This window comes from Macaca mulatta, chromosome 6 (genome assembly GCF_049350105.2).
Source record: "Macaca mulatta isolate MMU2019108-1 chromosome 6, T2T-MMU8v2.0, whole genome shotgun sequence".
Lineage (NCBI taxonomy): Eukaryota > Metazoa > Chordata > Mammalia > Primates > Cercopithecidae > Macaca > Macaca mulatta.
This window is the reverse complement of record NC_133411.1, coordinates 142,457,083-142,478,020: the sequence shown is the minus strand read 5'-3', so window position 1 is coordinate 142,478,020 and position 20,938 is coordinate 142,457,083. Positions and strand designations below refer to the sequence as shown.

At 43.5% G+C, this 20,938-nt stretch overlaps 1 protein-coding gene across 6 annotated transcripts in view; it reads left to right on the top strand.

Moving 5' to 3' along the window:
* FSTL4 (follistatin like 4) overlaps positions 1-20,938 on the top strand; it is a 417,315-nt gene that overhangs the window by 42,122 nt on the left and 354,255 nt on the right. For all 6 annotated transcript variants that reach the window (XM_078005171.1, XM_028849721.2, XM_078005173.1 and 3 more), the window contains exon 3: positions 4,010-4,043. In XM_078005171.1, the coding sequence (XP_077861297.1) occupies positions 4,010-4,043 (34 nt within the window). The remainder of the gene's footprint in view (positions 1-4,009; positions 4,044-20,938) is intronic.

The following is a 20,938-nucleotide window of genomic DNA, read 5'->3' as shown; positions in this document are numbered from 1 at the left end:
TTTAATTGATTCCAGTTTTATAACGAAGTTCAGCATCTTTTCTCCTGTTTTCCTAAACATATTAGCCATAGTTATTCTAAAGCTTGTGCCTAAGAATTCTAAGATCTGGATAACATGTGGCTGTTTCTGTGGTCTGTTTTCTTGGATTTTAGCCATTCAATCCCATTTCCTGCTATGCCTGGTAATTTTAGATTGAATGCTGGAGATTATATATGAAAAATTGTGAAGTTTGTGAATCACTTTATTGTTTTCCACAGAGGATTTATTTTTCTTTGTTAGAGCCCTGGAATATCATCTTTATCTACTCAAGAATAGGAATAATTTGAGAATATATGGTCTTAGCAGTAAGTCTGCTGCATTTCCCAGGGCCATTATTTCTTGGAAAGCCTAATTTTTGTCTCTCTAGTGCCATGTACTTTCAAAATCTATACTTAGATTTTATTATTTCAGGTTTTTTTTTTTTTGCTTGTTTGAGGCTACTTTTTAACTTGTTTCTCGGCCTTTTGCCCTTTATATGTGTAGCTCAGGCATAATCATATAACTCAAGGGGAAGCTGAAAATGTTGAGCTCAGTTCTTTCTGGTTTCCTTTTCCAGGGTTTCTGACCCTCAATTTCTGGCTTCTTTGGTAGACTTGGACTCTGATTTTTATTTCCAATCTCAGAGAGACTTCTCTAAGTTCTAGAATATTACATTCTGTTTGGCTTCTATGCAAAACAGCAAATGTCGCAAAGGGGAAATGTGGCCGTGAATATGGGGCTCATCTCAATGGACTTTTCTCTCATAACTTTCCTTTAAATTCTGGCTGCTTTGTTGCTGTTGGATGCCTTCAAAAACTTTTTTTAAATTCCACTTTTATAGTTGTTGGTAGCAGAAGTATTAGTCTAATACACGCTACTTTTTTTATGGCACAAAGAAGAAGTGTATCATAAAATTTTCAGTGTCCCTAGGAATTAACTATCATGACTATTTTTAAAGTTGGAATGCTATGTGCATAGGCATTCGAATCAGATTTTGGGATTTAAATCTTAGCTGCCCGCTGACCAAAATGTGAGACCTTGGACAACTTTAACCTCTCCTCCCTTTTCAGTCAGTCTCTTAGAAATGAAGTGGAAGAACTGGGAGGCTGAGGCAGGAGAATTGCTTGAACCTGGGTGGCAGAGGTTGCAGTGAGTCAAGATTGTGCCACTGCCCGCCAGCTGGAGCCACAGTGTGAGACTCTGTCTCAAAAATTAAAAAATTTTAAACTAAATCAGATAATCATATTTTTATTTAAATTATTTCAGAGTATAATAAAAGGAAAACTTCCAAATTCATTACATAAAGTTGGTTTTGTTTTAATTTCCTTTTTTTTTTTTTTTTTTTTTGAGACAGAGTCTCGCTCTGTCGCCCAGGCTGGAGTGCAGTGGCACGATCGCAGCTCACTGCAAGCTCCACCTCCCAGGTTCACGCCATTCTGCTGCCTCAGCATCCCAAGTGGCTGGGACTACAGGTGCCCACCACCATGCCTGGCTAATTTTTTGTATTTTTAGTAGAGACGGGGTTTCACCATGTTAGCCAGGATGGTCTCGATCTCCTGACCTCGTGATCTGCCTACCTCAGCCTCCCAAAGTGCTGGGATTACAAGTGAGAGCCACCGTGCCCGCCAATTTCTAAATCTGATAAGAAAAATATGAGATTGGTAGACCAATCTCATTTATGAATGTCAATACAAAAAATTATAGACCAATAAATGTAAAATATATGTACAATAATAAACGGAATCCAGCAGCATATTTTAAAAAGTATATTATGACTAAGAATAGCTTGTTTCAGAAGTACAGGGGTAGTGGAATATTATGAGATCTACTATGTAAGTCAGCCTATTAATAGAACTAAGGAGAAAAATCATATGATTATCTCCTTAAATGCCAGAGAAAAGTACTTGATAAAATCCAACACATTTATTTTATTTTATTTTTTATTCAACAAATATGTATTGAGCATCTGTTCTGCTATAGCACTGATGATGCAAGAGTGAAAAAGATACTGGCGCCATCCCAACCCACATTCCACTAGAGGGAAACAGTCAATAAACAAATGAGTAAAGGAACAAGCTGTTTTTCAGCTAGCACATACATTTATTTTTAAAACTCAATAAAATGTATATTGGTAAACTAGCTAGAAGAAATAATAAGAGAACATTTATAACAAAAGACATACAAAAAAGAAATATTCAAAATATGCACAAGGAAAACTATAAAATACTCTCGAAAGAAGCAAAAGTAGACTCGAACAATTATTAAAATCCCATGTTATTAGATAAGAACATGCAATATTATATAGATGTCAGCTTTCCCTAAATTAATTTATAAATTTTGTGTAACCACAACAAAAGTTTTGTAGTTTTTTTCTGGAGCTGATTATGAATATCTCCTGCTCCGTGAATACTAGCTGTTTCAAGAAACAGAGATGCCAGGCTTTGGAGCAGGTTACTGAGGAAGTTTGGGAGGAGCTGGGTTTGCTTTGTGCAAAATATGCTCTGTGGCTTATGTTTCCTGCATTACACCTGTCATCTCTGTGCCCCCACCTCTGAACCCTTACCTGATGAGTACTCCTTCAGGAACCAGAGTTTGGTTTGTGTGATGGGCTGTTGGCATGTGACGTGGATCTTCCACTGGTCTCCAATGGGACTTTTTGCTCAGTAGAAAGGTAGCAATCAGAGAATGTAATTTGGGTAGGACAACCTTCCCAGTGCCCTCTTAGTTTCATCTCTAATATTGCCTCCCCATTCTGACCACAAGAGGATGCTAGACAAGAATGCTAAAGTGTGAAAGACAATGCTATTGCCTTAAAAAGCACTGTTGCCGAATTACCTTCTTGGCTGCGGTGTTGAGGCGGTAGTCATAGTTTGGTGTTTTCTCTTCTCTTCTTTAGTTGCTAGTATGGAATTTCAGCTTATTTTTAACCTTAGGCTTTTAATCCAAAACATGTCATTTGTGATGAGTTGGAGATACTTTTTATTAGTTATGAAACTGCAATATGCATTTCTAGTCTTTCCCCCCCACTGCTTCTCACCAAGACTTTTCCTTCTTCTAGAGCTACTCTGAATTTTCCTACCACCCAACATTTTCCTATGCCATTCACTCTTCCTGGTCCACTCTCCCTCCTCCATTTCTGTCTGAAAACCTGCCTATTCTTGCTATTTTCAAAGGTTCTTTTAAAAACACTTTTCCCTATGTTTCCAACTGGAATGTGAAATACTGGTATTTACAAGACAAATCACCCTTTGATTTCTCAGTAATTTGCATTTGTTCTGTAGCCCCCAATCAACTGTGAATATCAATGCAGGTACTCTGTTTTACCTGGGTAACTTCTGGAGCACTTTGCTTATTGCCCTGCACATAGTAGGCATCAATAAAGATGGGACTGAATTAGGAAAACCCAAGGGTTTAATTTAGTTCAGTGGCATGGACTGGCTATCCAAATTGTTCATAGGATCTCATCCTTTGGAATCTATAAATTGTGTTTAATCCATCATCAGGTGATGTCAGTGACATACCCAGGAGCAGTGGTGGTCTTCACCATAGCACCACGAAGAAGAACCTGCTGCTAGCCAGATAATTTTAGCCCCTGTCTGCTTATGTTTTCTTCAGTCCCTAAAAGCACCTACAGTTCAGGCAGAGAGTGGGTCATCAACCTGGAAGAGTCTTCCTTAACACTTGGTACCAGCCCAGATTCCAAATAAGGAAGATCCTGAGAATTAGCTGTGCTCACTGAAAACTTTGTGATTAAAAGTTTTTTTTGTTTGTTTGTTTTTTGTTTTTTGCCTAAACCCTCAAAGCAACAAGTTGTTTACATTTATAGATGTACATGTTGAGAGTTCAGTAAACCCAACATTGCTCAGTGTCATCTTCTTAGTAGATTGTTCACCTTTTCATAAATATGTGACTAACAAGAGAGGAGATATTTGCAAGTATCTGTATATATGAATTATTCTTCAAAAAACACAAAGTCTTTCTTTTCTTGCAGGAGCCCAGAAGCTTTGAAGTCACAGGAAGAGAAGGTAGGAAAAATGCACTCAAACCCATTTTCTTTTCAGTGTTGACATTTTTGAAGTAGTTTGCTGAAACTAAGATGAACTTCAGACTGTGGGCAGCTCATTCTTTGAAATTTCATGTGGCCTTTTCTGGGTGCTGACTACTTGGTATTTGTCTGTAGGGACTCGATGGACTGAAGGCCAGGTTTGCTTGTGAAAACTATGACTTCTACCTACAAGTACCAGAGAGGGGGTACTTGAAGAACTGGCTCATTCACAATCATGTTTTTGGTTGCTTAAGAGAAGCCACATTTTTGAGTGAAGCTTGGAATAATTATTAGTTTTACCCGACAAAACAACATGAACAACACAAAAAATTGCTTATGGTTTGTGGTATTTCAATATCTAGGAAGAGATACCTCTGTGAAAAATATTTCTGAATAGATTTCTTACAGCTTCAGTTAAGCTGAAATAGAAATAACTAATTAATTTTCCTTTTGTAAACAATTCCATGATGTTCTGTTTCCCCTGCCAGAGTTCTTGTAGCACATTTGTTTTATGGTCTCTGAGGTAAACATATATGGGTGATAATTTCAGAAATCTTTTAGTGGAAATTGAAGTTTGCCTTATTCATTTTCAGTAATACCTAGTCTCTAATAAGGGATGTCTTTTGTATGATTTGTGGAATCATTGGCAATCATCTTTTTATTACATGGATGGAACGATGAGATCAGAAATGAAAATAAGTTCCTGGTCTAGAATGTGGCTTTGGTTTTAGCCTTCACCACATCTTTCTCTGTGGTACTGTCTCCAAAAAGGGAGACAATCTAAAAGAAGTTAGCAAATTCTATATTGACTCCTAAATCTAACATTGCTTTGCCTCCTGATTAGTTCTTGTGTTATGCAACACAGCAAAAGACATAGGATGGCTATGTTATCAACACGTGTTGCTAGAGCTTGGTAACACAAAGTTTTCACACTATCTATTGTGGCCAGCAGGTAGTTTGCTGCTGTCCATGGTGCTGGATCCCTAGGGTCATAGGATCTGGATAATCTGACTCTAAGATGAACTCTCTGGCTTGCATTCCCATTTGCCATTATCTTTGGTTTCAGACTCGATGTCCTCTGAACTGTAGGGCAATTTGTAAAGCAAACTGCATTGTTTGGATACCAAAACCAAATGGATGAAGGTGGATGGGGCTGGGAAGGATATTTCTTATGGAAAGTAGTGTTCACAGTGGGTACCATGACCGTGTAAGTTGGAGAGAAATAGCTGTAAGGAGAGGAGAGTTTGACCTGAACTTTGGCTTTGAATAATATCTGTTTATGCCAGTATCCTGACTGTGAATGTTTGGAATTGATTTGCATTATAAAATCACATATAAACTTAACCTTTTTGGAATCTTTACTGTCCTTGTGTTGAAAATGTCTCTAATAAGGCTGGGGTTATAGAAGAGCCATGTATTTCTATTCAAATGCATGAAAAAGGCCTGATTGAACTTATGACTTCAAAACCCCGGAAGAATGAGAGTGTCCAGAGGATGAGTGAAGGTGTAGTCAGGCTGCACTGCATTCATCCATAACCTCTCCACTGCTGGAAGTGTCAGCCTTCACAGATGGTTGACTAGGAACATACACTGTGGGTTTGTACTAGCAAATTTGTTCTGACATCACACAAACTTTTTTCTTCCTATTGTGCACTGATGTCTTTCTTGCTTGTTTCTGTCAAAGTTAAATGTTTGAGAGTTCCTGAAATAGCCCAGTGCTGTAACGTCAATGCTTACAACCTGGCAGGAAGAAAAGGAGTGGGACCTTGCCGGCTGGTTCTAAGTATTTTTAGGTCTGGGAATTCACTGACTCACTGACTTGGGCTGTGGGGTTGTTAATCTTCTCCAGAACAGTGTACAAGTATAAAAATAATAGAAGCACTATGGTGCTTCAGTAAACTATTTTTCTTTCAAAGAAAAGTAAGATATTGTCTAGCAATGAACATCTGGGTTGGTTCCCAGCTCTGACTTGACCCGGGACTGAAAGAGGAACAGATGAGTAATAGTTGATTTTTCTGCACAGTTTATGAGGCCCAGGAGAGTCTAGAAAGTCTTCAAGTCTGGAGAGGAAGCTCCCAGTCACAGAACCTGAGGAGGTTTTCTGTTTTGATTTGTCTTATTTCAATGCTGTACCTGACTCAGGAGCATCCACTCCGTTGAAGGTTTGGAGCCACAGATGGCTAACCAACTGCAACTTCGCACCATGTGACTTTCGGAAACTCTTGACTAAGTATGTGTGTTGAGAAGTGAGAGGGGCTAATGTTAGCAGTGAAAATCGAATCCAGGTCAAATCATAGTGGGAACTAGGGACAGTTGGGGGCACAGTGAATGCATTGTGTGCCTTAGACCTGTCCTCTGCCCCATTTCCCCCTCCTCCCCTCCAGCTATAGATGTCATGCTGTCTAGCTTTCTTGCTTTGGCCTCACACTGTTCCTGCATGCCTTGTCCCTCATCCTTGTCAAATCCACCTCCCCTTCATCCTTTCCAACTCTGTTTCTTGAAGTGTTTAGCTTACCCTATCTAATTGGAGAGGGAAGGGCTCCTATCAGGTTGTTAATTTCCTGAGATCAGAGACCCTCCCCGCTCCTTCATCCCCAAATTCCTCACAGCCCTAGCTCAGGGCCGGTAGTTAACCAACAATTGTTTCTTAAATTAAATGTAAGCTGCATATTTGCTTTGTGTGTGTTGCCTTTTCATTCTGGCCTTTGCTAGTAATATCCAAGTGAGGCACTGGGCCCTTTGGTTCTAGAAAGGCACTTCTAAAGAAATGATCTGTGGCTATCATTAGATATTCCTGGCTGATGCACTGATGAAAATTCAGATAAGCCTAGTATTATGGGTTGAATTGTGTTCCCCAAAAAGACATGTCAAAGTCCTAACCCAGAACCTGTGAATGGGACCTTATTTGGAAATAGGGTTTTGGCAGATATAAAGACAAAGTCGTAATGGATTAGGGTGGGCCCTAATCCAATAGTGAGATCCTTATAAGAAAAGGGAGAATTGGACACAGACACACAAGGAGAACATTATATGATGATGGAAGCAGAGAATTGCTGGCAACTACCATAAGCTGGCAAGTTGCAAGGAACCCTCCATCCCTAGAACCTTCAGAGAGATCATGGCCCTGCCAGCCCCTTAATTTTGTACTCGCAGCCTCCAGAACTGGGAGAAAATCCATTTCTCTGGTTTTAAGTCACTTAGTTTGTGGAACTTTATTATGGTGGCCCTAGGACAGTAATACACTTGGAAAATGTTGGACTCAGTAAACTTTAGTTTTCATTGTTGTTGTTGATGATGATATTTTGACTGGAGAATCTCTCAGGATTTTTCATAGGCAAAATGTCACTCTCAGCAAGGAATGTAATATGCAACATTTTCCAAACTTGGTTTTCTGTGGGATTTAACAAAATTAATTGTGTTGTTTTTGACCATCTCAGGGCAGGCATTCCATGTAGTGCCTTTTGCAAACCCTGCCCTAGAGAGCCCAGGAAGAGGGAGAGCTTCCTCCTCAGAGTGCCCAGGCACCAGACTGTGCTCCATGGGCTGTGCATGCACAGAACACTGTGGCAGCAATAATGAGAATATCTTCTTGGTCATTCCGAAGTTTTCAGAGAACGTTCACGTTCTTTACCTCCCTTTTCCTTGAGTAACCTGTGACGCAGAGCAGATAGCCCTGTACACATGAGACTCCTTCCTTTTCATGTTAATTTTTGGTAGGGATGAGGAATGCTTCTGGGCTGGTGCTCTCTGATGCCCTGAACCTCTCTTTAATGGGTGGTGGTTGCTTAAGTGACTTGATCTTGCTTTGTCACATCCAGGAGTGTCTGTACCTTATGTTGGTTGCCAAGCCCAGAGAGCTGAGAGGGACTTCCTGGGGGTGCTTTGTTTCCAAGTTAGATTTGTGGGACTTGAAGGTAGACATTGTAGCAAAGATTGTGGCAGGACTACGAGACTGATAGGGTGTCCCCTGGGAAGGTAATGTGCCTCCCCAAGGGAGACGGAGCCATTCCTCCTTCAGGGGAGTCCTGTGTGACCCTGGATATTCATGCCTGGGACCTACCTATGCGAGCTGCATGGGAAGGAGTGATGGCTGCATCTCTCTGTGCTCTCCAATGCAGGTATTTTTATAACTCCCTCCAGGCACCTAAAATTTAATTTCACTCTTTTCTGAAGCTTCAGCAAAGGGTGCCACCCTTACCTCTCTGAGACACTCCTGTGTCCACTGTGAGGGCCAGTGCTGATTGCAACTGCCAAAATTCATCTACTCAAGCCAGTGCTTTTCTCTGACTGATCCCATCACGCTGAATTACAGCCACGAGCAAACACTTGAGTAGGCTGAGCAAATGGCAGAGATAATTCAGCCCTTGTCAGCCATCTCTGAGGAGCATAGGGCGATCTGTGAGCTATTCCAGATGTCTGAGATTGTGCTGTGATTAGGGGCTGCGAGTTTGGGGATGAGCACCAATGTCAGGTTGCATTACCTCCCCCCGCTACGCTGGCTCCCGCACATGTCCTAGCCCTGTCCAGCCTGGCCTGGCTTCCAGCAAGGCTGTGAGGGAGCCCGGGAGAGGAGGGCCGCTGCCGTCTTCAGAGAAAAGGATAAAAGGGGGTGACCATCACATGCACACTCAGCGTGGCTCTGGCTGCTTCGCAGTGCAAATCTCCTAAGCAAACGTGACCTGCCAGTCCTGAGTGTGAAACTAGAGCGTCACTTTCCGAAAACCCATGGAATCGGTCCCTCATTGGCAGCTGCCTCCAGTAGCCCCTTTATAGTTCTCTGCATCTGGGTGAACTTCAGCTATCAAGAACTGCATTCTGTTTACCATTAATTTTGATTTTGTGTAGCAGATGTTTTCTGGATCTCTCAGTTCCCTGCCTAATCTATCTTGGTGTAATGTGAAGTGGCTGAGTGTCTTCAGTGAAACAGATTAATAAACTCCTAGGTTATTTTGAGGTAACTTCTTTAATAGCTGCAGATGTAGGGAATTTAAAGGGAGCCATCCAGATTTGACAGTGCCTGGAACCGTGGCTCTTTTTCAATTCAAGACTGCCATCTGGGGAAAGAGATGGCTTTCCTTCCCCCATCCCACCGTCTCTCACATGCAGTGGGGGCACTGCGTGTTCTTCTACAGTCACTGGGCTCAAAGAAGTTGAAAGTGACATCTATCTCCTGTCCCCCAGCCTCACAGAAATTGGCTCTTTCTGGGTCGTGTTGCCTTTTTTCAGCTGCTGGGAAACTATAGTATGTCTGGTTGCCGGAAGTTGAATGGGGAGAGCATTGCGCACCTAGCTCATGTGTTCTGCTTAAGTAGTGATTTGGTGTCCGGTTTTGATCATGACCAATTGGTAGGCAGCTTACTCACAGCGCGACTTTGGGTAAGTTACTCAACCTTACCTGAAAAAGGATGGGGATAGTAATAGTACAAACCATCAGTCCGAATTCTGAGTTGTAGAAACCGAACTTGTGCTGGCCGAAGCCTGAGAGGCTTATGAAGCTGCAGAGTCTAAGGGTGGATCTGGCTTCAAGAATAGCTGATAAAAGGATTCTCACATTCTTCCTGTCCTTCCTTCTCCTGGCACGTTGGCCTCTTCCAGGCAGCCTTCCAGGATGGCCACAAGCAGCTGCAGCTCACAGAGTCCTGCCTGCTCACCATCTCAGAGGGTGAAACTTTCCCCCAGAATGACACCAGAAAAATCCCATCAGGGTTTGCAAGATCATCCTCATCCAGGCCACAGGCAATGGTTTGTCCTCAAACGAAGATTCTGGGCAGGGATGTGGTCGGTGCCCACACAGCCTCATGGACATACTGGGAGGGGTGACTGTGTATGCAGAGCCCTTGGCACAGGATGGGCAGTGTTGGCAGTGCTCAGTGCATGGGTAGTTTTTACTAGAGCTCTTACAGGCCTGGCCATAGACATAGAGGCCTTTCTCAAGTAAGCCAGTTCATTCTTCTGTCTCCAAGATGCATTCATGAGACACTGGATGTTGTAGCCTATTGACTTTTCTATGAAGAATTATCTTTTTTTTTTTTTTTAATCAGAGTCTCACTTTGTCACCCAGGCTGGAGTGCAGTGGTGCAATCTCAGCTCACTGCAAGCTCCGCCTCCCGGATTCATGCCATTCTCCTGCCTCAGCCTGCCTCCCGAGTAGCTAGGACTACAGGTGCCCGCCACCATGCCCAGCTAAAGTTTTTGTATTTTTTTAGTAGAGACAGGGTTTCACCGTGTTAGCCAGGATGGTCTTTGTCTCCTGACTTCTTGATCTGCCCGCCTCAGGCTCCCAAAGTGCTGGGATTACAGGTGTGAGTCACTGCGCCCGGCCGGAGAATTATCTTAAACTTAGCCTATTCTGGTCCCTTTCCTCTGTCAGAGTCTTTAACTTTATGCTCTAATTCTCTCATTCTACAATCAGAAGAACTAAGCCTTTAAGATGGTGCCTTTAAGAACTTAAAGACAAACAGCCGGGCGTGGTGGCTCATGCCTGTAATCCCAGCACTTTGGGAGGCTGAGGTGGCTGGATCACAAGGTCAGGAGTTCGAGACCAACCTGGCCAGCATGGTGAAACCCCATCTCTACTAAAAATACAAAAAATTAGCCAGGAATGGTGGTGCATGCCTGTAGTCCCAGCTGCTCGGGAGGCTGAGGCAGAAGAATCACTTGAACCCAGGAGGCAGAGGTTGCAGTGAGCCGAGATTGCACCACTGCACTCCAGGCTGGGTGATAGAGTGAGACTCTGTCTCAGAAAAAAAAAAAAAAAAAGTACTTAAACTTCTCTCCCAAGATCCCAAAATCTCCCAAGATTTCTGAGCACTGGGGTCAGAGGACCAAGCACGGCATTATCCAGAGAATTCCCAGGCTGCAGATAACTCTAAGGTTCTGTTCCCCAGGATTCTCCAATGTAATTCTAGTGCCTGGAACTGGAAAGGCGAGCCTGGACTAAGACAGTACAGGTGAGCGGGGTTCTCACTCCTGTCCCTGCACATGATCTCCCTGATCCCAGGCCTTCCAGGCCCTGAGTAAGTGGCTGTTTCACCCCATCCTCTGGCTGAGCTCAGCTCTCTCCAGGGATTGGAGGCAGCAGGACCTTGTGGTGGATAGCTCAGGGCTCATGATGGATCTGCCAGTGATGCTGTCTGAACTTGAGGTATGTAAATCCTCCCCAAGAGCCACAGCGACACTGGTACCTGGAGCCTTTGCCCTGGACAGCTCTCATGCTGCCATGAAGGCACATGTTTTGGAAAAGCAGGGGTTAGGTGTCTTCCTCCCAGGGTCCCCTGTCCCTGACACAGAATGGGCACTGAACAAGTGTTAGATGCCTGGCATGTCCCAGGGCTGACTTGGCTCTATGTCATCTCTCCGTTTCTCACAAAGGTCAGATCGCAGGCACAGGGCCTTCCAGGTTGTTTGACTGTGAATTCCAGAGCTCCAGGATACCTGGTCCTGTTTGCTGTGCTTGCTTTTCCCACCAGTCCCTGGGAATGCTCACCTTCCTTAACTACCATCCTCAGAGAGCTCCTCTGTCCTTTCCAACAACAAGTGCGTTCTTCCCCTAGAAGGAGCTTAAAATGTGTTCATGCACATGAGCTAAACCTCTGTGGTTATGATGGGCAAGCTATAGAGCCTTGGTCAGTGTGGGCAGGATAATGAAACCCTGTGTAATCACTCGTGCTTGCCTAGGGGTCTCCTTAGAGGTTGCAATGCAATATTTGGGCATAGGCCACTATCTGGAATTTGTGGGAAGAGTCACATTGTCGAAGAGCTCATGACTCCTAAGGGGTATGAACCACTGCACATTCCCGAGGACCAAAAGACAGGATGGCGTCAGCCTGAAGCACGCTGATCCTGCCCCTCAGGACCGTGGAGAGAGATGATGGTGCTCCCTGTACACCTGCTGAGGTCCCTACCCCACCCAGGAGGTTCACCCTCATCTCTGAGATCCCAGCAGAAGTTAAGCTTGACATTTGTCATCTTTGTTCCTTGACTGGTCCCCAAGCCAGAGGCATTTCTTTGCTTTTCAGGAACCCTTGAAATTATCTTCTCCATATAAACATGGAAGCCCTTTTCAAACCTCATTAAGCTATTTGCCCCAGCATATTAATGTGCTATCCACAAGCCTCTGGGGTTAATTATCTGTGACTTAAAAATCATTTGTTTCTGTCTCTTTTGTCTCATTGCTGCTTGACAATCTTTCTTTATTAGGAAACGAGGTATGGAATGCAACTGACCATTATAGTCTAATTCAATTCTTTTCATCAAAATGAGTTCATCTTTTAAAGCTCTTTTTTAAAAAACGACAAACCTGCCTTTTCATTGTTTTAAGATTTTTTTTTTTTCTTTTAACAAATCTTTAATCTCTCTGCTTCAGCAGGAGCAGAGTCAGGACTGGAAATAATCTGTAACGGGAGACCTCTCCTCTAAATTAGCAAGACCTGCCAACCAACGCTCTCTCTCCTGATTGGCCTCACTCACTCTGCATTTCGCCCATTTCTCTCCTGTGGCAGTGGTGAGGGCTTCCAAGGTGCACAAGTTGGGCTTGGTGAATGAGCCATGGTGTCTTGGCAGATCAGGCAACCAGGGTTGGAAAATCCTGTGCATTCTAACCCACCCACTGGTCTCTACACACTCTTATTTGGGTTATATTTCTTGGCCAAGGCTGCCATTGAGTTCCAAGAAATGCTTCAGGGCCTGCATTAAAAAAACAAACAACAACAACAAAAAAACACCTTTTCACAAAGTGTTGAATCTTGCTTTGAGCTCTCCAGGAAGTCAGGGAGCATGTGCCCCAGAAATGAGCAGGTAGGATGGGCACTGGCTCCATGGAGACAGTGACCCACAGCCTTCTGGGATAAGAATGCAGCCAAGAGTGGAGAGACCTGGGCCGGGGTCTGAGCGCAGTCAGAGCAGTTGGATGGTGCACAGAGCTGGTTCTCCCATATACTGCAAGCCAGTGATTGCCCCTGCCCTGTTCTTCAGAGCTCCAGCTTCTTAACCCCATTCTCTGCCCCTCAATGGCTCTCTCACCCCGTCAGTGCCTCAAAAACAGTATCTGGGACCCTAGTTTGACAACTACTACTTGTAATGGAGAAATGACTCCTGTGGAAAGGTGAATATAATTATCAGGGCATGTGTTGAGGCTTTATTGGTTGCTTATAGAAGTTTCCTTGGGCTGATAGGAGTTTGGTGTGCAGAGATGACCCGGCATAGTCCCTGACCTTATAGATGAGTCAGTTGAGAAGATGTCCTGCAGACAGATGTCTACCTGGTGTACCAGCACCATGGCCAGCCACCTCGCAGGTGGGTTCGCAACATACAGAGAGCGTTTGTTCAGTGTAATTAATGTTGGAATCTGGGAGAACAACTCTCTGAATGTTCTGGTGGAGGTGAAGTTTCAGGATCTTTTCTCCAAAGCCTGGCTGCCTCAGCAGAGGGTCCCCTTTGACTTTTAAGGGCATACTGTACCAGTGATGACGTTTTTGTTGCAAATAACAAACCTCAACCCAACTAGCTCAAACAAAAAGAGGACTTATGGCTTATGTAATTGGACAGTCCAGTGAGGGTGGAAGGTGAGGGGTGGCTTCAGATATACTTGATATGGATTGTAAGAACCTGGCTTCTCCCTCCATTTTGCCCCTCTCTGGGGGCTCCCCTTCATGGTGAATGCCAGCCTCCCCTCCTCACAACTCTGGGACCGGTGGAAGACAGTTGGCCTCTAGTCCAGTGTATCCCACAAAAGTGCTAAAGCTCACTGGGATTGGACAGACTCAGGTCATGCGATTCATGCTCTTAATTAATGCTGTGTGCTGCTGGGTTTCCTGACAGTCACCAGCTATACCCCTGGTCAGGATATCCTGAAGTGAGAGTGAAAGGAAGGTGGATCCCCAAATGGCAATTGGGTCTGAATAAGAGACACAGAAGCAAGAAGGTAAAAGGAAATTCCCTAAGTATATTAACATCTACTTAATGGTTTCATATCTGGGTGTCTGTCACACCCTCCACCCCTAAAAGGATTCTGAGTGCCTCAAAAGCAGGCTAAGAATCAGCAAACATTTACCTAGCGTTTCAGGGAGAGGTGCTGTCTTCTGCCTTCAGAAGGAATCCAAGGCTAAGAGATTAAGCAGTTGACCCAACGTCACAGGAGCTTCTAACAGAGTGTGAGTTTGAACTCAGGTCCCTGATGACAAATAAAGGGCACTTTTTTGTTGCTTCAGATCACAGCTGCCTCCAGCGACTGGGTTCTTTCACCTTGTTCTTTTGTCCTGTCTCCTAGGGTAGGTGCAGGAGATACCTGGGGAGGTGCACCAAGCATTCACTAGCCGCAACTTGAGAGGGGTTTACCCTAGACACGATATCCTGTCTTTAGCCCTTTAGCCAAAGTACATAAAGATGAACAGCAAATGAACACCAAATGAAATCACCCAAAATAGAGAAAAAAGTGAATGAGCAAGCCCCTTCCCTGGCAGTGGCTTCAGTCCTTTCCTCGATGATGTTTGTCAGAAGCTTTTATTTTCTGTTTTTCATAAGAGATCGCCTTCTTTCTTGGGAAGGGGTTGGTGGAGGCTTGCTGGGCTGGCTGCTTCTAAATGGGCATGGGGTGGCAGACAGGAACACAGGATGGAGGATGGACCTTACCTATAATCAGGGCTGCTGTTCAGGAGCCATTTTTTACAACCTGTGCCTCCCGGGTTCAAGTGATTCTCTTTCCTCAGCCTCCCGAGTAACTGGGATTATAGGCATGCACCACCATGCCCAGCTAAGTTTTGTAATTTTTGGTAGAGACAGGGTTTCACCAAGTTGGCCAGGCTGGTCTCGAACTCCTGACCTCTGGTGATCCACCTGCCTCAGCTTCCCAAAGTGTGGGATTACAGGCGTGAGCCACTGCGCCCCACCAGGAGCCACTTTATAATAAGTAATTTCCTGTGCGTTCACACATTCAAAACAATTTAGAGGCAAAAGGTTTAGTCCTTTACTATAAATTCTGTAGATTGGAAATGGAAACATTTTCACGTTCAACTTCTTATTTAATCTTCATAAACAACCTCTGAGATAGGCATTGCAATCTTATTTTGTAAATTTAAAAAATGAGGACCTTTTGTACTCTGTAGGAAATTGATCAAAGAATTAAAATGGGCTTCACTGAGGTCATTCAGGAAGACACATTCTATGGGAATCTGACAATGTTTGTGTAATTCTGATTGAAATATTCGTATTCAAAAACGTGGATTCATTGTTCTACAGTCAGCATGCCTGCAGAGTCAGAGGTCCTGGGGCCTCCCCCAACCTCCCATCTCGGGGAGCTGTGTCTTGCTGCTGCTACCAAAGGGGAGTGGAGAACCCCAAGTTCAGAAGAAATAGGCCTGTAAAAAAATTCACAGGTCTAGGCAATGAGTTGTGGGGGGTAAAAATATATTTCAGGCTGTTTGCTTTACTAGTTTTAGCAGTTATTTGCTCTTCCTTTTTGCTGGAAGCAACATTCCCATCCAGCTGCTTGGCTGCTTCATTTGAATTTTTATCATTTGTGTGAGCCCCTGCGTATTTGGACACAAAATGGGAGTCCTGTGGCTCCGAGGGGACGTTGATTTGATAGGGTCAGATCTAATCTCCTGCTCAGAAACTTCAGCTGAAAATAAAATGAGTTGAGGTTTTGGTTTTGTGTATGTGTTTATTTTTAAAAAACAGTAGGCCTGTAAAGCTGTGCTGGCATATTACTTTTTCCCCTTTATACAGAATTTAAAATAATACCTTACATTCAGATAGGGTAACCGGTGTGCCTTTTGCTCTCAAAGAGCTTTCCCATTTGTCCTCTCATTTAATACGCTCAAGAAAGCCTGTGAGTTAGGAAGAGTGAAGATATGGTCATTGGTATTTGACAGAGGAGGAGACTGATGCTCAGAGATGGCAAGGGACTTGCCCCAGGTCACACAGCTAATTGAGGCAGAGTTGGAGATTATGGCGTCCAGTTCTGTATTCCTCTCACCAGGCTTCCTCTGTAAATAGGAGTTTGTGGCAGAAGTTTTCAAATTAAAACCCAATGGGAAAACACAGAATTTTCAGCCCTGTTTTGGTTCTTTTAAAAATAAATTATTGTAAAGATGACTTCTCTCATCTGTCAATGTAATGATCCCATACCTGGGATATTCAAAATATTCAAAATGTGTATGGAGGAAATGGTAAAAGTTAATCATTTTCACAGTACCTGTCTATGGTGAGGTTTAATTATCACTTGACATATTTCATGGTTTAAAATGATGACAGTTTAAAATAGAGCCAGAGAGAGCCAGAAAAATCCATTCATTATCATGTGTCAGGTGCTACATTGGAATAACCCCCAAATACAGATGGTCCCTAGACAGACGATTCCACAGCATTTTCTGATAGCTACAGATGTCCCTGCTACTGAAACCCAGACTGAGAATACCATTCTGACCCTGCCGTCATCATGCAGAGGGCGCTTGGGTGAATCTAGCATCGCGGTTTGATTCTCGTACCACATCACAGATGCTAAACTCCCCCATGCTCTCTCCAATCCAAACCTCTCACTGGTCTTCTGCAGAATTTCGAATGAACAAGGTAATTCATTGCGAGTGTGCTTTGAATGAATGAATGAATGCTATTTAAGCTACAAGGTGACAGATATTTCCATGTGCCTCTTAGGAAATTGCACGCCTTTCCAAGACGACAAGGTTGAAAAGCAGCTTGTTGTTGTTGTTGAATAAGCTCAGCGCTGTCTGTCTGTTTAGGAAAAAATAAATAATTGTTTCTTGCCCGTGAGAATTCTGGAAGTGGAGCTGTCCAGAGCTGACCCGTCTGTCCACATTTCAAATTTCACTTTGGAGAGTCCTGGGAGAGGGAGCAGATGAAGCCATTTCAGAAATGTAAATGCTGTTTGACATCTATTAGCTCAATGCTCATCCATTGCTGACAGCAGGACCCATTAGGATGCGAGTGTCATGGATCAGAGACATTTGGAATATAGCGAGAAACATGCTACCCGCAGCAGAGGCCCATGTAGATGACCTGAGAGAGCACTAGATGTGCCCACCACTGTGGTCCAGGCACCTCCCCCCACCTCCCCAAGCTCGCTGTCTGGATTTCCAAAAGGTCAACTGCGTAGCCAGTCTTCACAACTGCACTCCACCCACCAAGCAGCCTGCCTGAATGCTGGGCATGGTGGTGACCATTCCCTCCTTGCAAGGTTGGGCTTGCTTCTCATCCCTACCATTCATGGAATCATCCAAATGATCCAACTCCAGATCAAAGGCCCCACAGGGTCACCGCTTATTTGGACAGATGAGGTAGGCTTGAACAGGTACAGTGACGTGCCTGAGGTCCTGGGACTAGTGAATAGCAGAGGAGGGATTTGGGGCTTTGAGCCAGTGCTCTTAATTCTCAGGGCTCTCTGGGTTGTTTTTCGTGCTTCCTTTCCTTGCTTCCCACCCTTGAGTCTAGGTTCTCCCTTCTCTGTAGGGTGGCACAGTGTCCAACATATCCCAGAGACTTAGCTACCATACCCTAGTGATGGGGGTCCTGGCTAACTGAGTTTTCTAGTTAAGTTCTATGTTTTGACTTTCATTTAGATTATTCCTACATGTTTTGTTTTCCAGCCTTAGGGGATAGGAGATTATATGGGAGGGGGCACATGATGACAACTGTTGTTATTAAAGCTCCACCATATGCCATATGCTTTGCCGAGTTCACTTATTTTAACACTCACGATAGTTCAATGTGGCCAGATCGTGTGATACTCTGTTTTAGAAATGAGAAGACACAGCTTTGAAAGGATTTGTGATTTGGTTTGCTGGGTGTTTCAGTAGTGACTTATTTATTGACCTCACCATACCTAAATATTTAGTCCTTTGTGGTGGGGTGTCCCTGTGTCTTGCTACTGTAGCTTTGCTAGGACCCTTGTCCTGAGGACTCTTAGCTCTCAGGCAAGTCTGCAAGGTCACTTCTAAATGGACAGTCCTTGAAAAGCTTAGGAAGAGCGGGCGCACCCATAGCTGTGCCTAATGGGAGGGGAACATGTGGAGGACAGAGGGAAACAGGGAGAAGAAACGTCTGAGGCAAGACAGTGAGAAGCTGCTGCCATGCCTCGGAAAAGAGGTGAAGATGCTGGTCCAGGCTGTTAGTCTTGGACAAACCTAGGCTTCCTGTCTCTTGATACAGATTGTGGGTTCCAGGTACCACGGGACTCACCCGCTCTCTCGCGCCCCCTGGAGGTCAGAGGGAGAGTTATGTTTTGCAGGCCCGGAGATCCGACGGCAAGAGACTAGCCACTGCGGTTGGAGCATAGGGAACGGCAGGACCAGGAGACTACCCAGAGGCTGCTTGCCCTGAACCCTACAGTTGAGAATTCTGTGGCTCTTCTACCATGTACAAGTGTCCAGAAAAGACTTTTGCACGCATATATCTCTCCTATCTGTTGCTAATTCCTAGAACACCCACTGTTAGGGCTTCATCTCCTGTTTCCTTATGAATACCCACCAAATCACGTTGGCTCCTGAAGGAATAGCAGAACTTTCATTGAGCCACATCATCTCCTACCTGGAAACTCACCAAGCCTGTCTGCCTCTTCATAAGAAAACCTAAGACAGGTTTCTCCTAAGACCCTTGAGCCTGATTTCTGGTCCATATTTGTTTCATATAACAGGTCTCAAACCCGTGGGCCAGATTCTGCCTGCAGCCATATTTTGATTTATGCTGTCTTGGCCTGCAGATGTTTTTTGTAAACATAAAAATATTTCAGTATGAATGAGATGAGTTACCATAGTTTAAAAATAAGGGCATTTTACCAACAGATTCAAATATCCAAATATACAGATGATCTTGGAAAGTAAAATGCTTTGATAACACTGGGCCCACATGACCTCATGGCAGCAACAGGGTTGGGTGAGAGCAGCCGTGTCTTTGAAGGGTATACATGCTCTCCTGCTTTTCCACAGTCCTCACCACTCCCTAGTGCATTCCTCATAGCGAGACTAAGTGTTAGATACAGTTCTGTAGAATAAATATAACCAAGTAGAAGTTCCAGAAGACCCATGCTCCTTAAATTACCTGTGTGGTCTCCATAGACATTTGAGTTTTCAATCCCTGTTTTGTACTAAGGTATAGAATTGTTAATTATGGACCAGTAGAGTCAGATGTCAGTAAGGAGATGGGGGAGAGAGGAAAGTGGAGGGTAGGAGAGAAGGTGGGGAAATTTAGAATAAAGGCTGGAGCAACCCTTTACCTCCTCAGCCCTCCTTGAATGTCTCTAATGATGCCGGTGTCGAGAAGTGGGTCCTTGGTTTAGGCAGTTAAATCTTCCATCATTCTATCTTATTTTTTGATATTTGTGCCTTAATCTATAAATATTCCCTCTAGGCAATAAATTTACAAGCAAGCTTCGAGCTTGGTAATTAATATTTGTGCCTCTCTATGTAAGTTATGTCTTTAAAATGAGGCAATTGCTTTAAGCATTTAAGACATTCCACGTATATTGCAGAGTAATTACTTTCCAAAGATATTTCCAGCTGATATTTTGTTACATCTAAATATACATTTACAGTACTCAGTAGACCAGAATAGCTCTAATTTATATATTTGGTCCACTGGGTTAGAAAAAGAGACGTTTTAAAAGTATGTTTTTAATCAGTGTGTTTATCCCAAAGATACTGTTGGCTCCTCCAGAATCAGTCATACGATTTTATAAAAAATAGTAAATGTGGTGTGTTCTCTGAGCTGATTTAGACTTTAATGAGAGATGACATCTCAGCTGAGCGTGAGCATGGCTAACTTTTAATCTGGGCTCCGAAGTGTCCTAGAGCTTGGAGAAACTTATTAACTCCCTTGGTGTCATTTTCTTAATGTGCAAAATTCAGATGATAAACAGTTACTGCCCTTGTGCAGTGAGAATTAATGCTTGCTGAGTCGCAGTATTGTTTTGATAAAATAGTCTTAATTGTTTGCTTTGTACATTTTCTGCTTTATTATTTTTATTATTTCTCTTGCCTCTGTAGTTGGTAGTTATTGGGTTCCCATTATTTCTTTATTAGTCATTTTGTAAAAGCTATCTTGTGTTTTATCCTCTCTCCCACACTTGCTGTTCTCCAAGTATCGTAAACAGAGGCAAGACCCAGGCAAACAAAGCTGGCGATGCTGGGTGCTGTTGGTTGCTTTGGGTGACTCGCCCGTTGTCTTTAGGATGGTTCATTCCCAATTGCTTGACTGCTGTGAAAGAACTTGTATGGATCCCAGGAGGTTTATTAGAAACATGTTCTAAGTAATAGTAAGAAAGTTGGATTAACAGGGTCTGCATGGAAACTCTAACCTCCCTCCCTAAAGGAGGAGAGGAGCAAGATGAGTCCTTCTAGCTTGGGGCAGGCATCGTAAGTGTACAATGACCACATAATATGGCATGCTATATAAAAGGACAAGAAAATCATCACTTACACAGTGAGAAGAGCCAAACTCCATTCTACCTAAGTTGGCTTTCTATAACATTTCCAGCCACCATTACATTGGGACTTTATCCTACCCTTATTACTCATATGATCTCATTGAGTTGAGAGTTGTCTCCTTCTGTGTTCTCTAATTATTCAGTGCAGTTTTTCAAAATTATACAGCCAGACATTTTGAGTATGATCCAATGTACTGGTTATATTACTTTGAACAAGTTATTTAAACTTCTGTGCTTTGGCTTTCTCACATCTAAAATAGTGGTGATAATTCTATCTACCTTCTATGGCAGTTGTGTGGATTAAATGCATATTCAAAAGCCTAACATAGCACTGGCCCACCTTCTGAGTAGGCCCTATATTAGCCATCATTGTTAGCTATTATTCACCCACAGTTGGAGCTGGGGTTGCCTGGGGTTGTGACTTCTGATTCTAAGTGGGC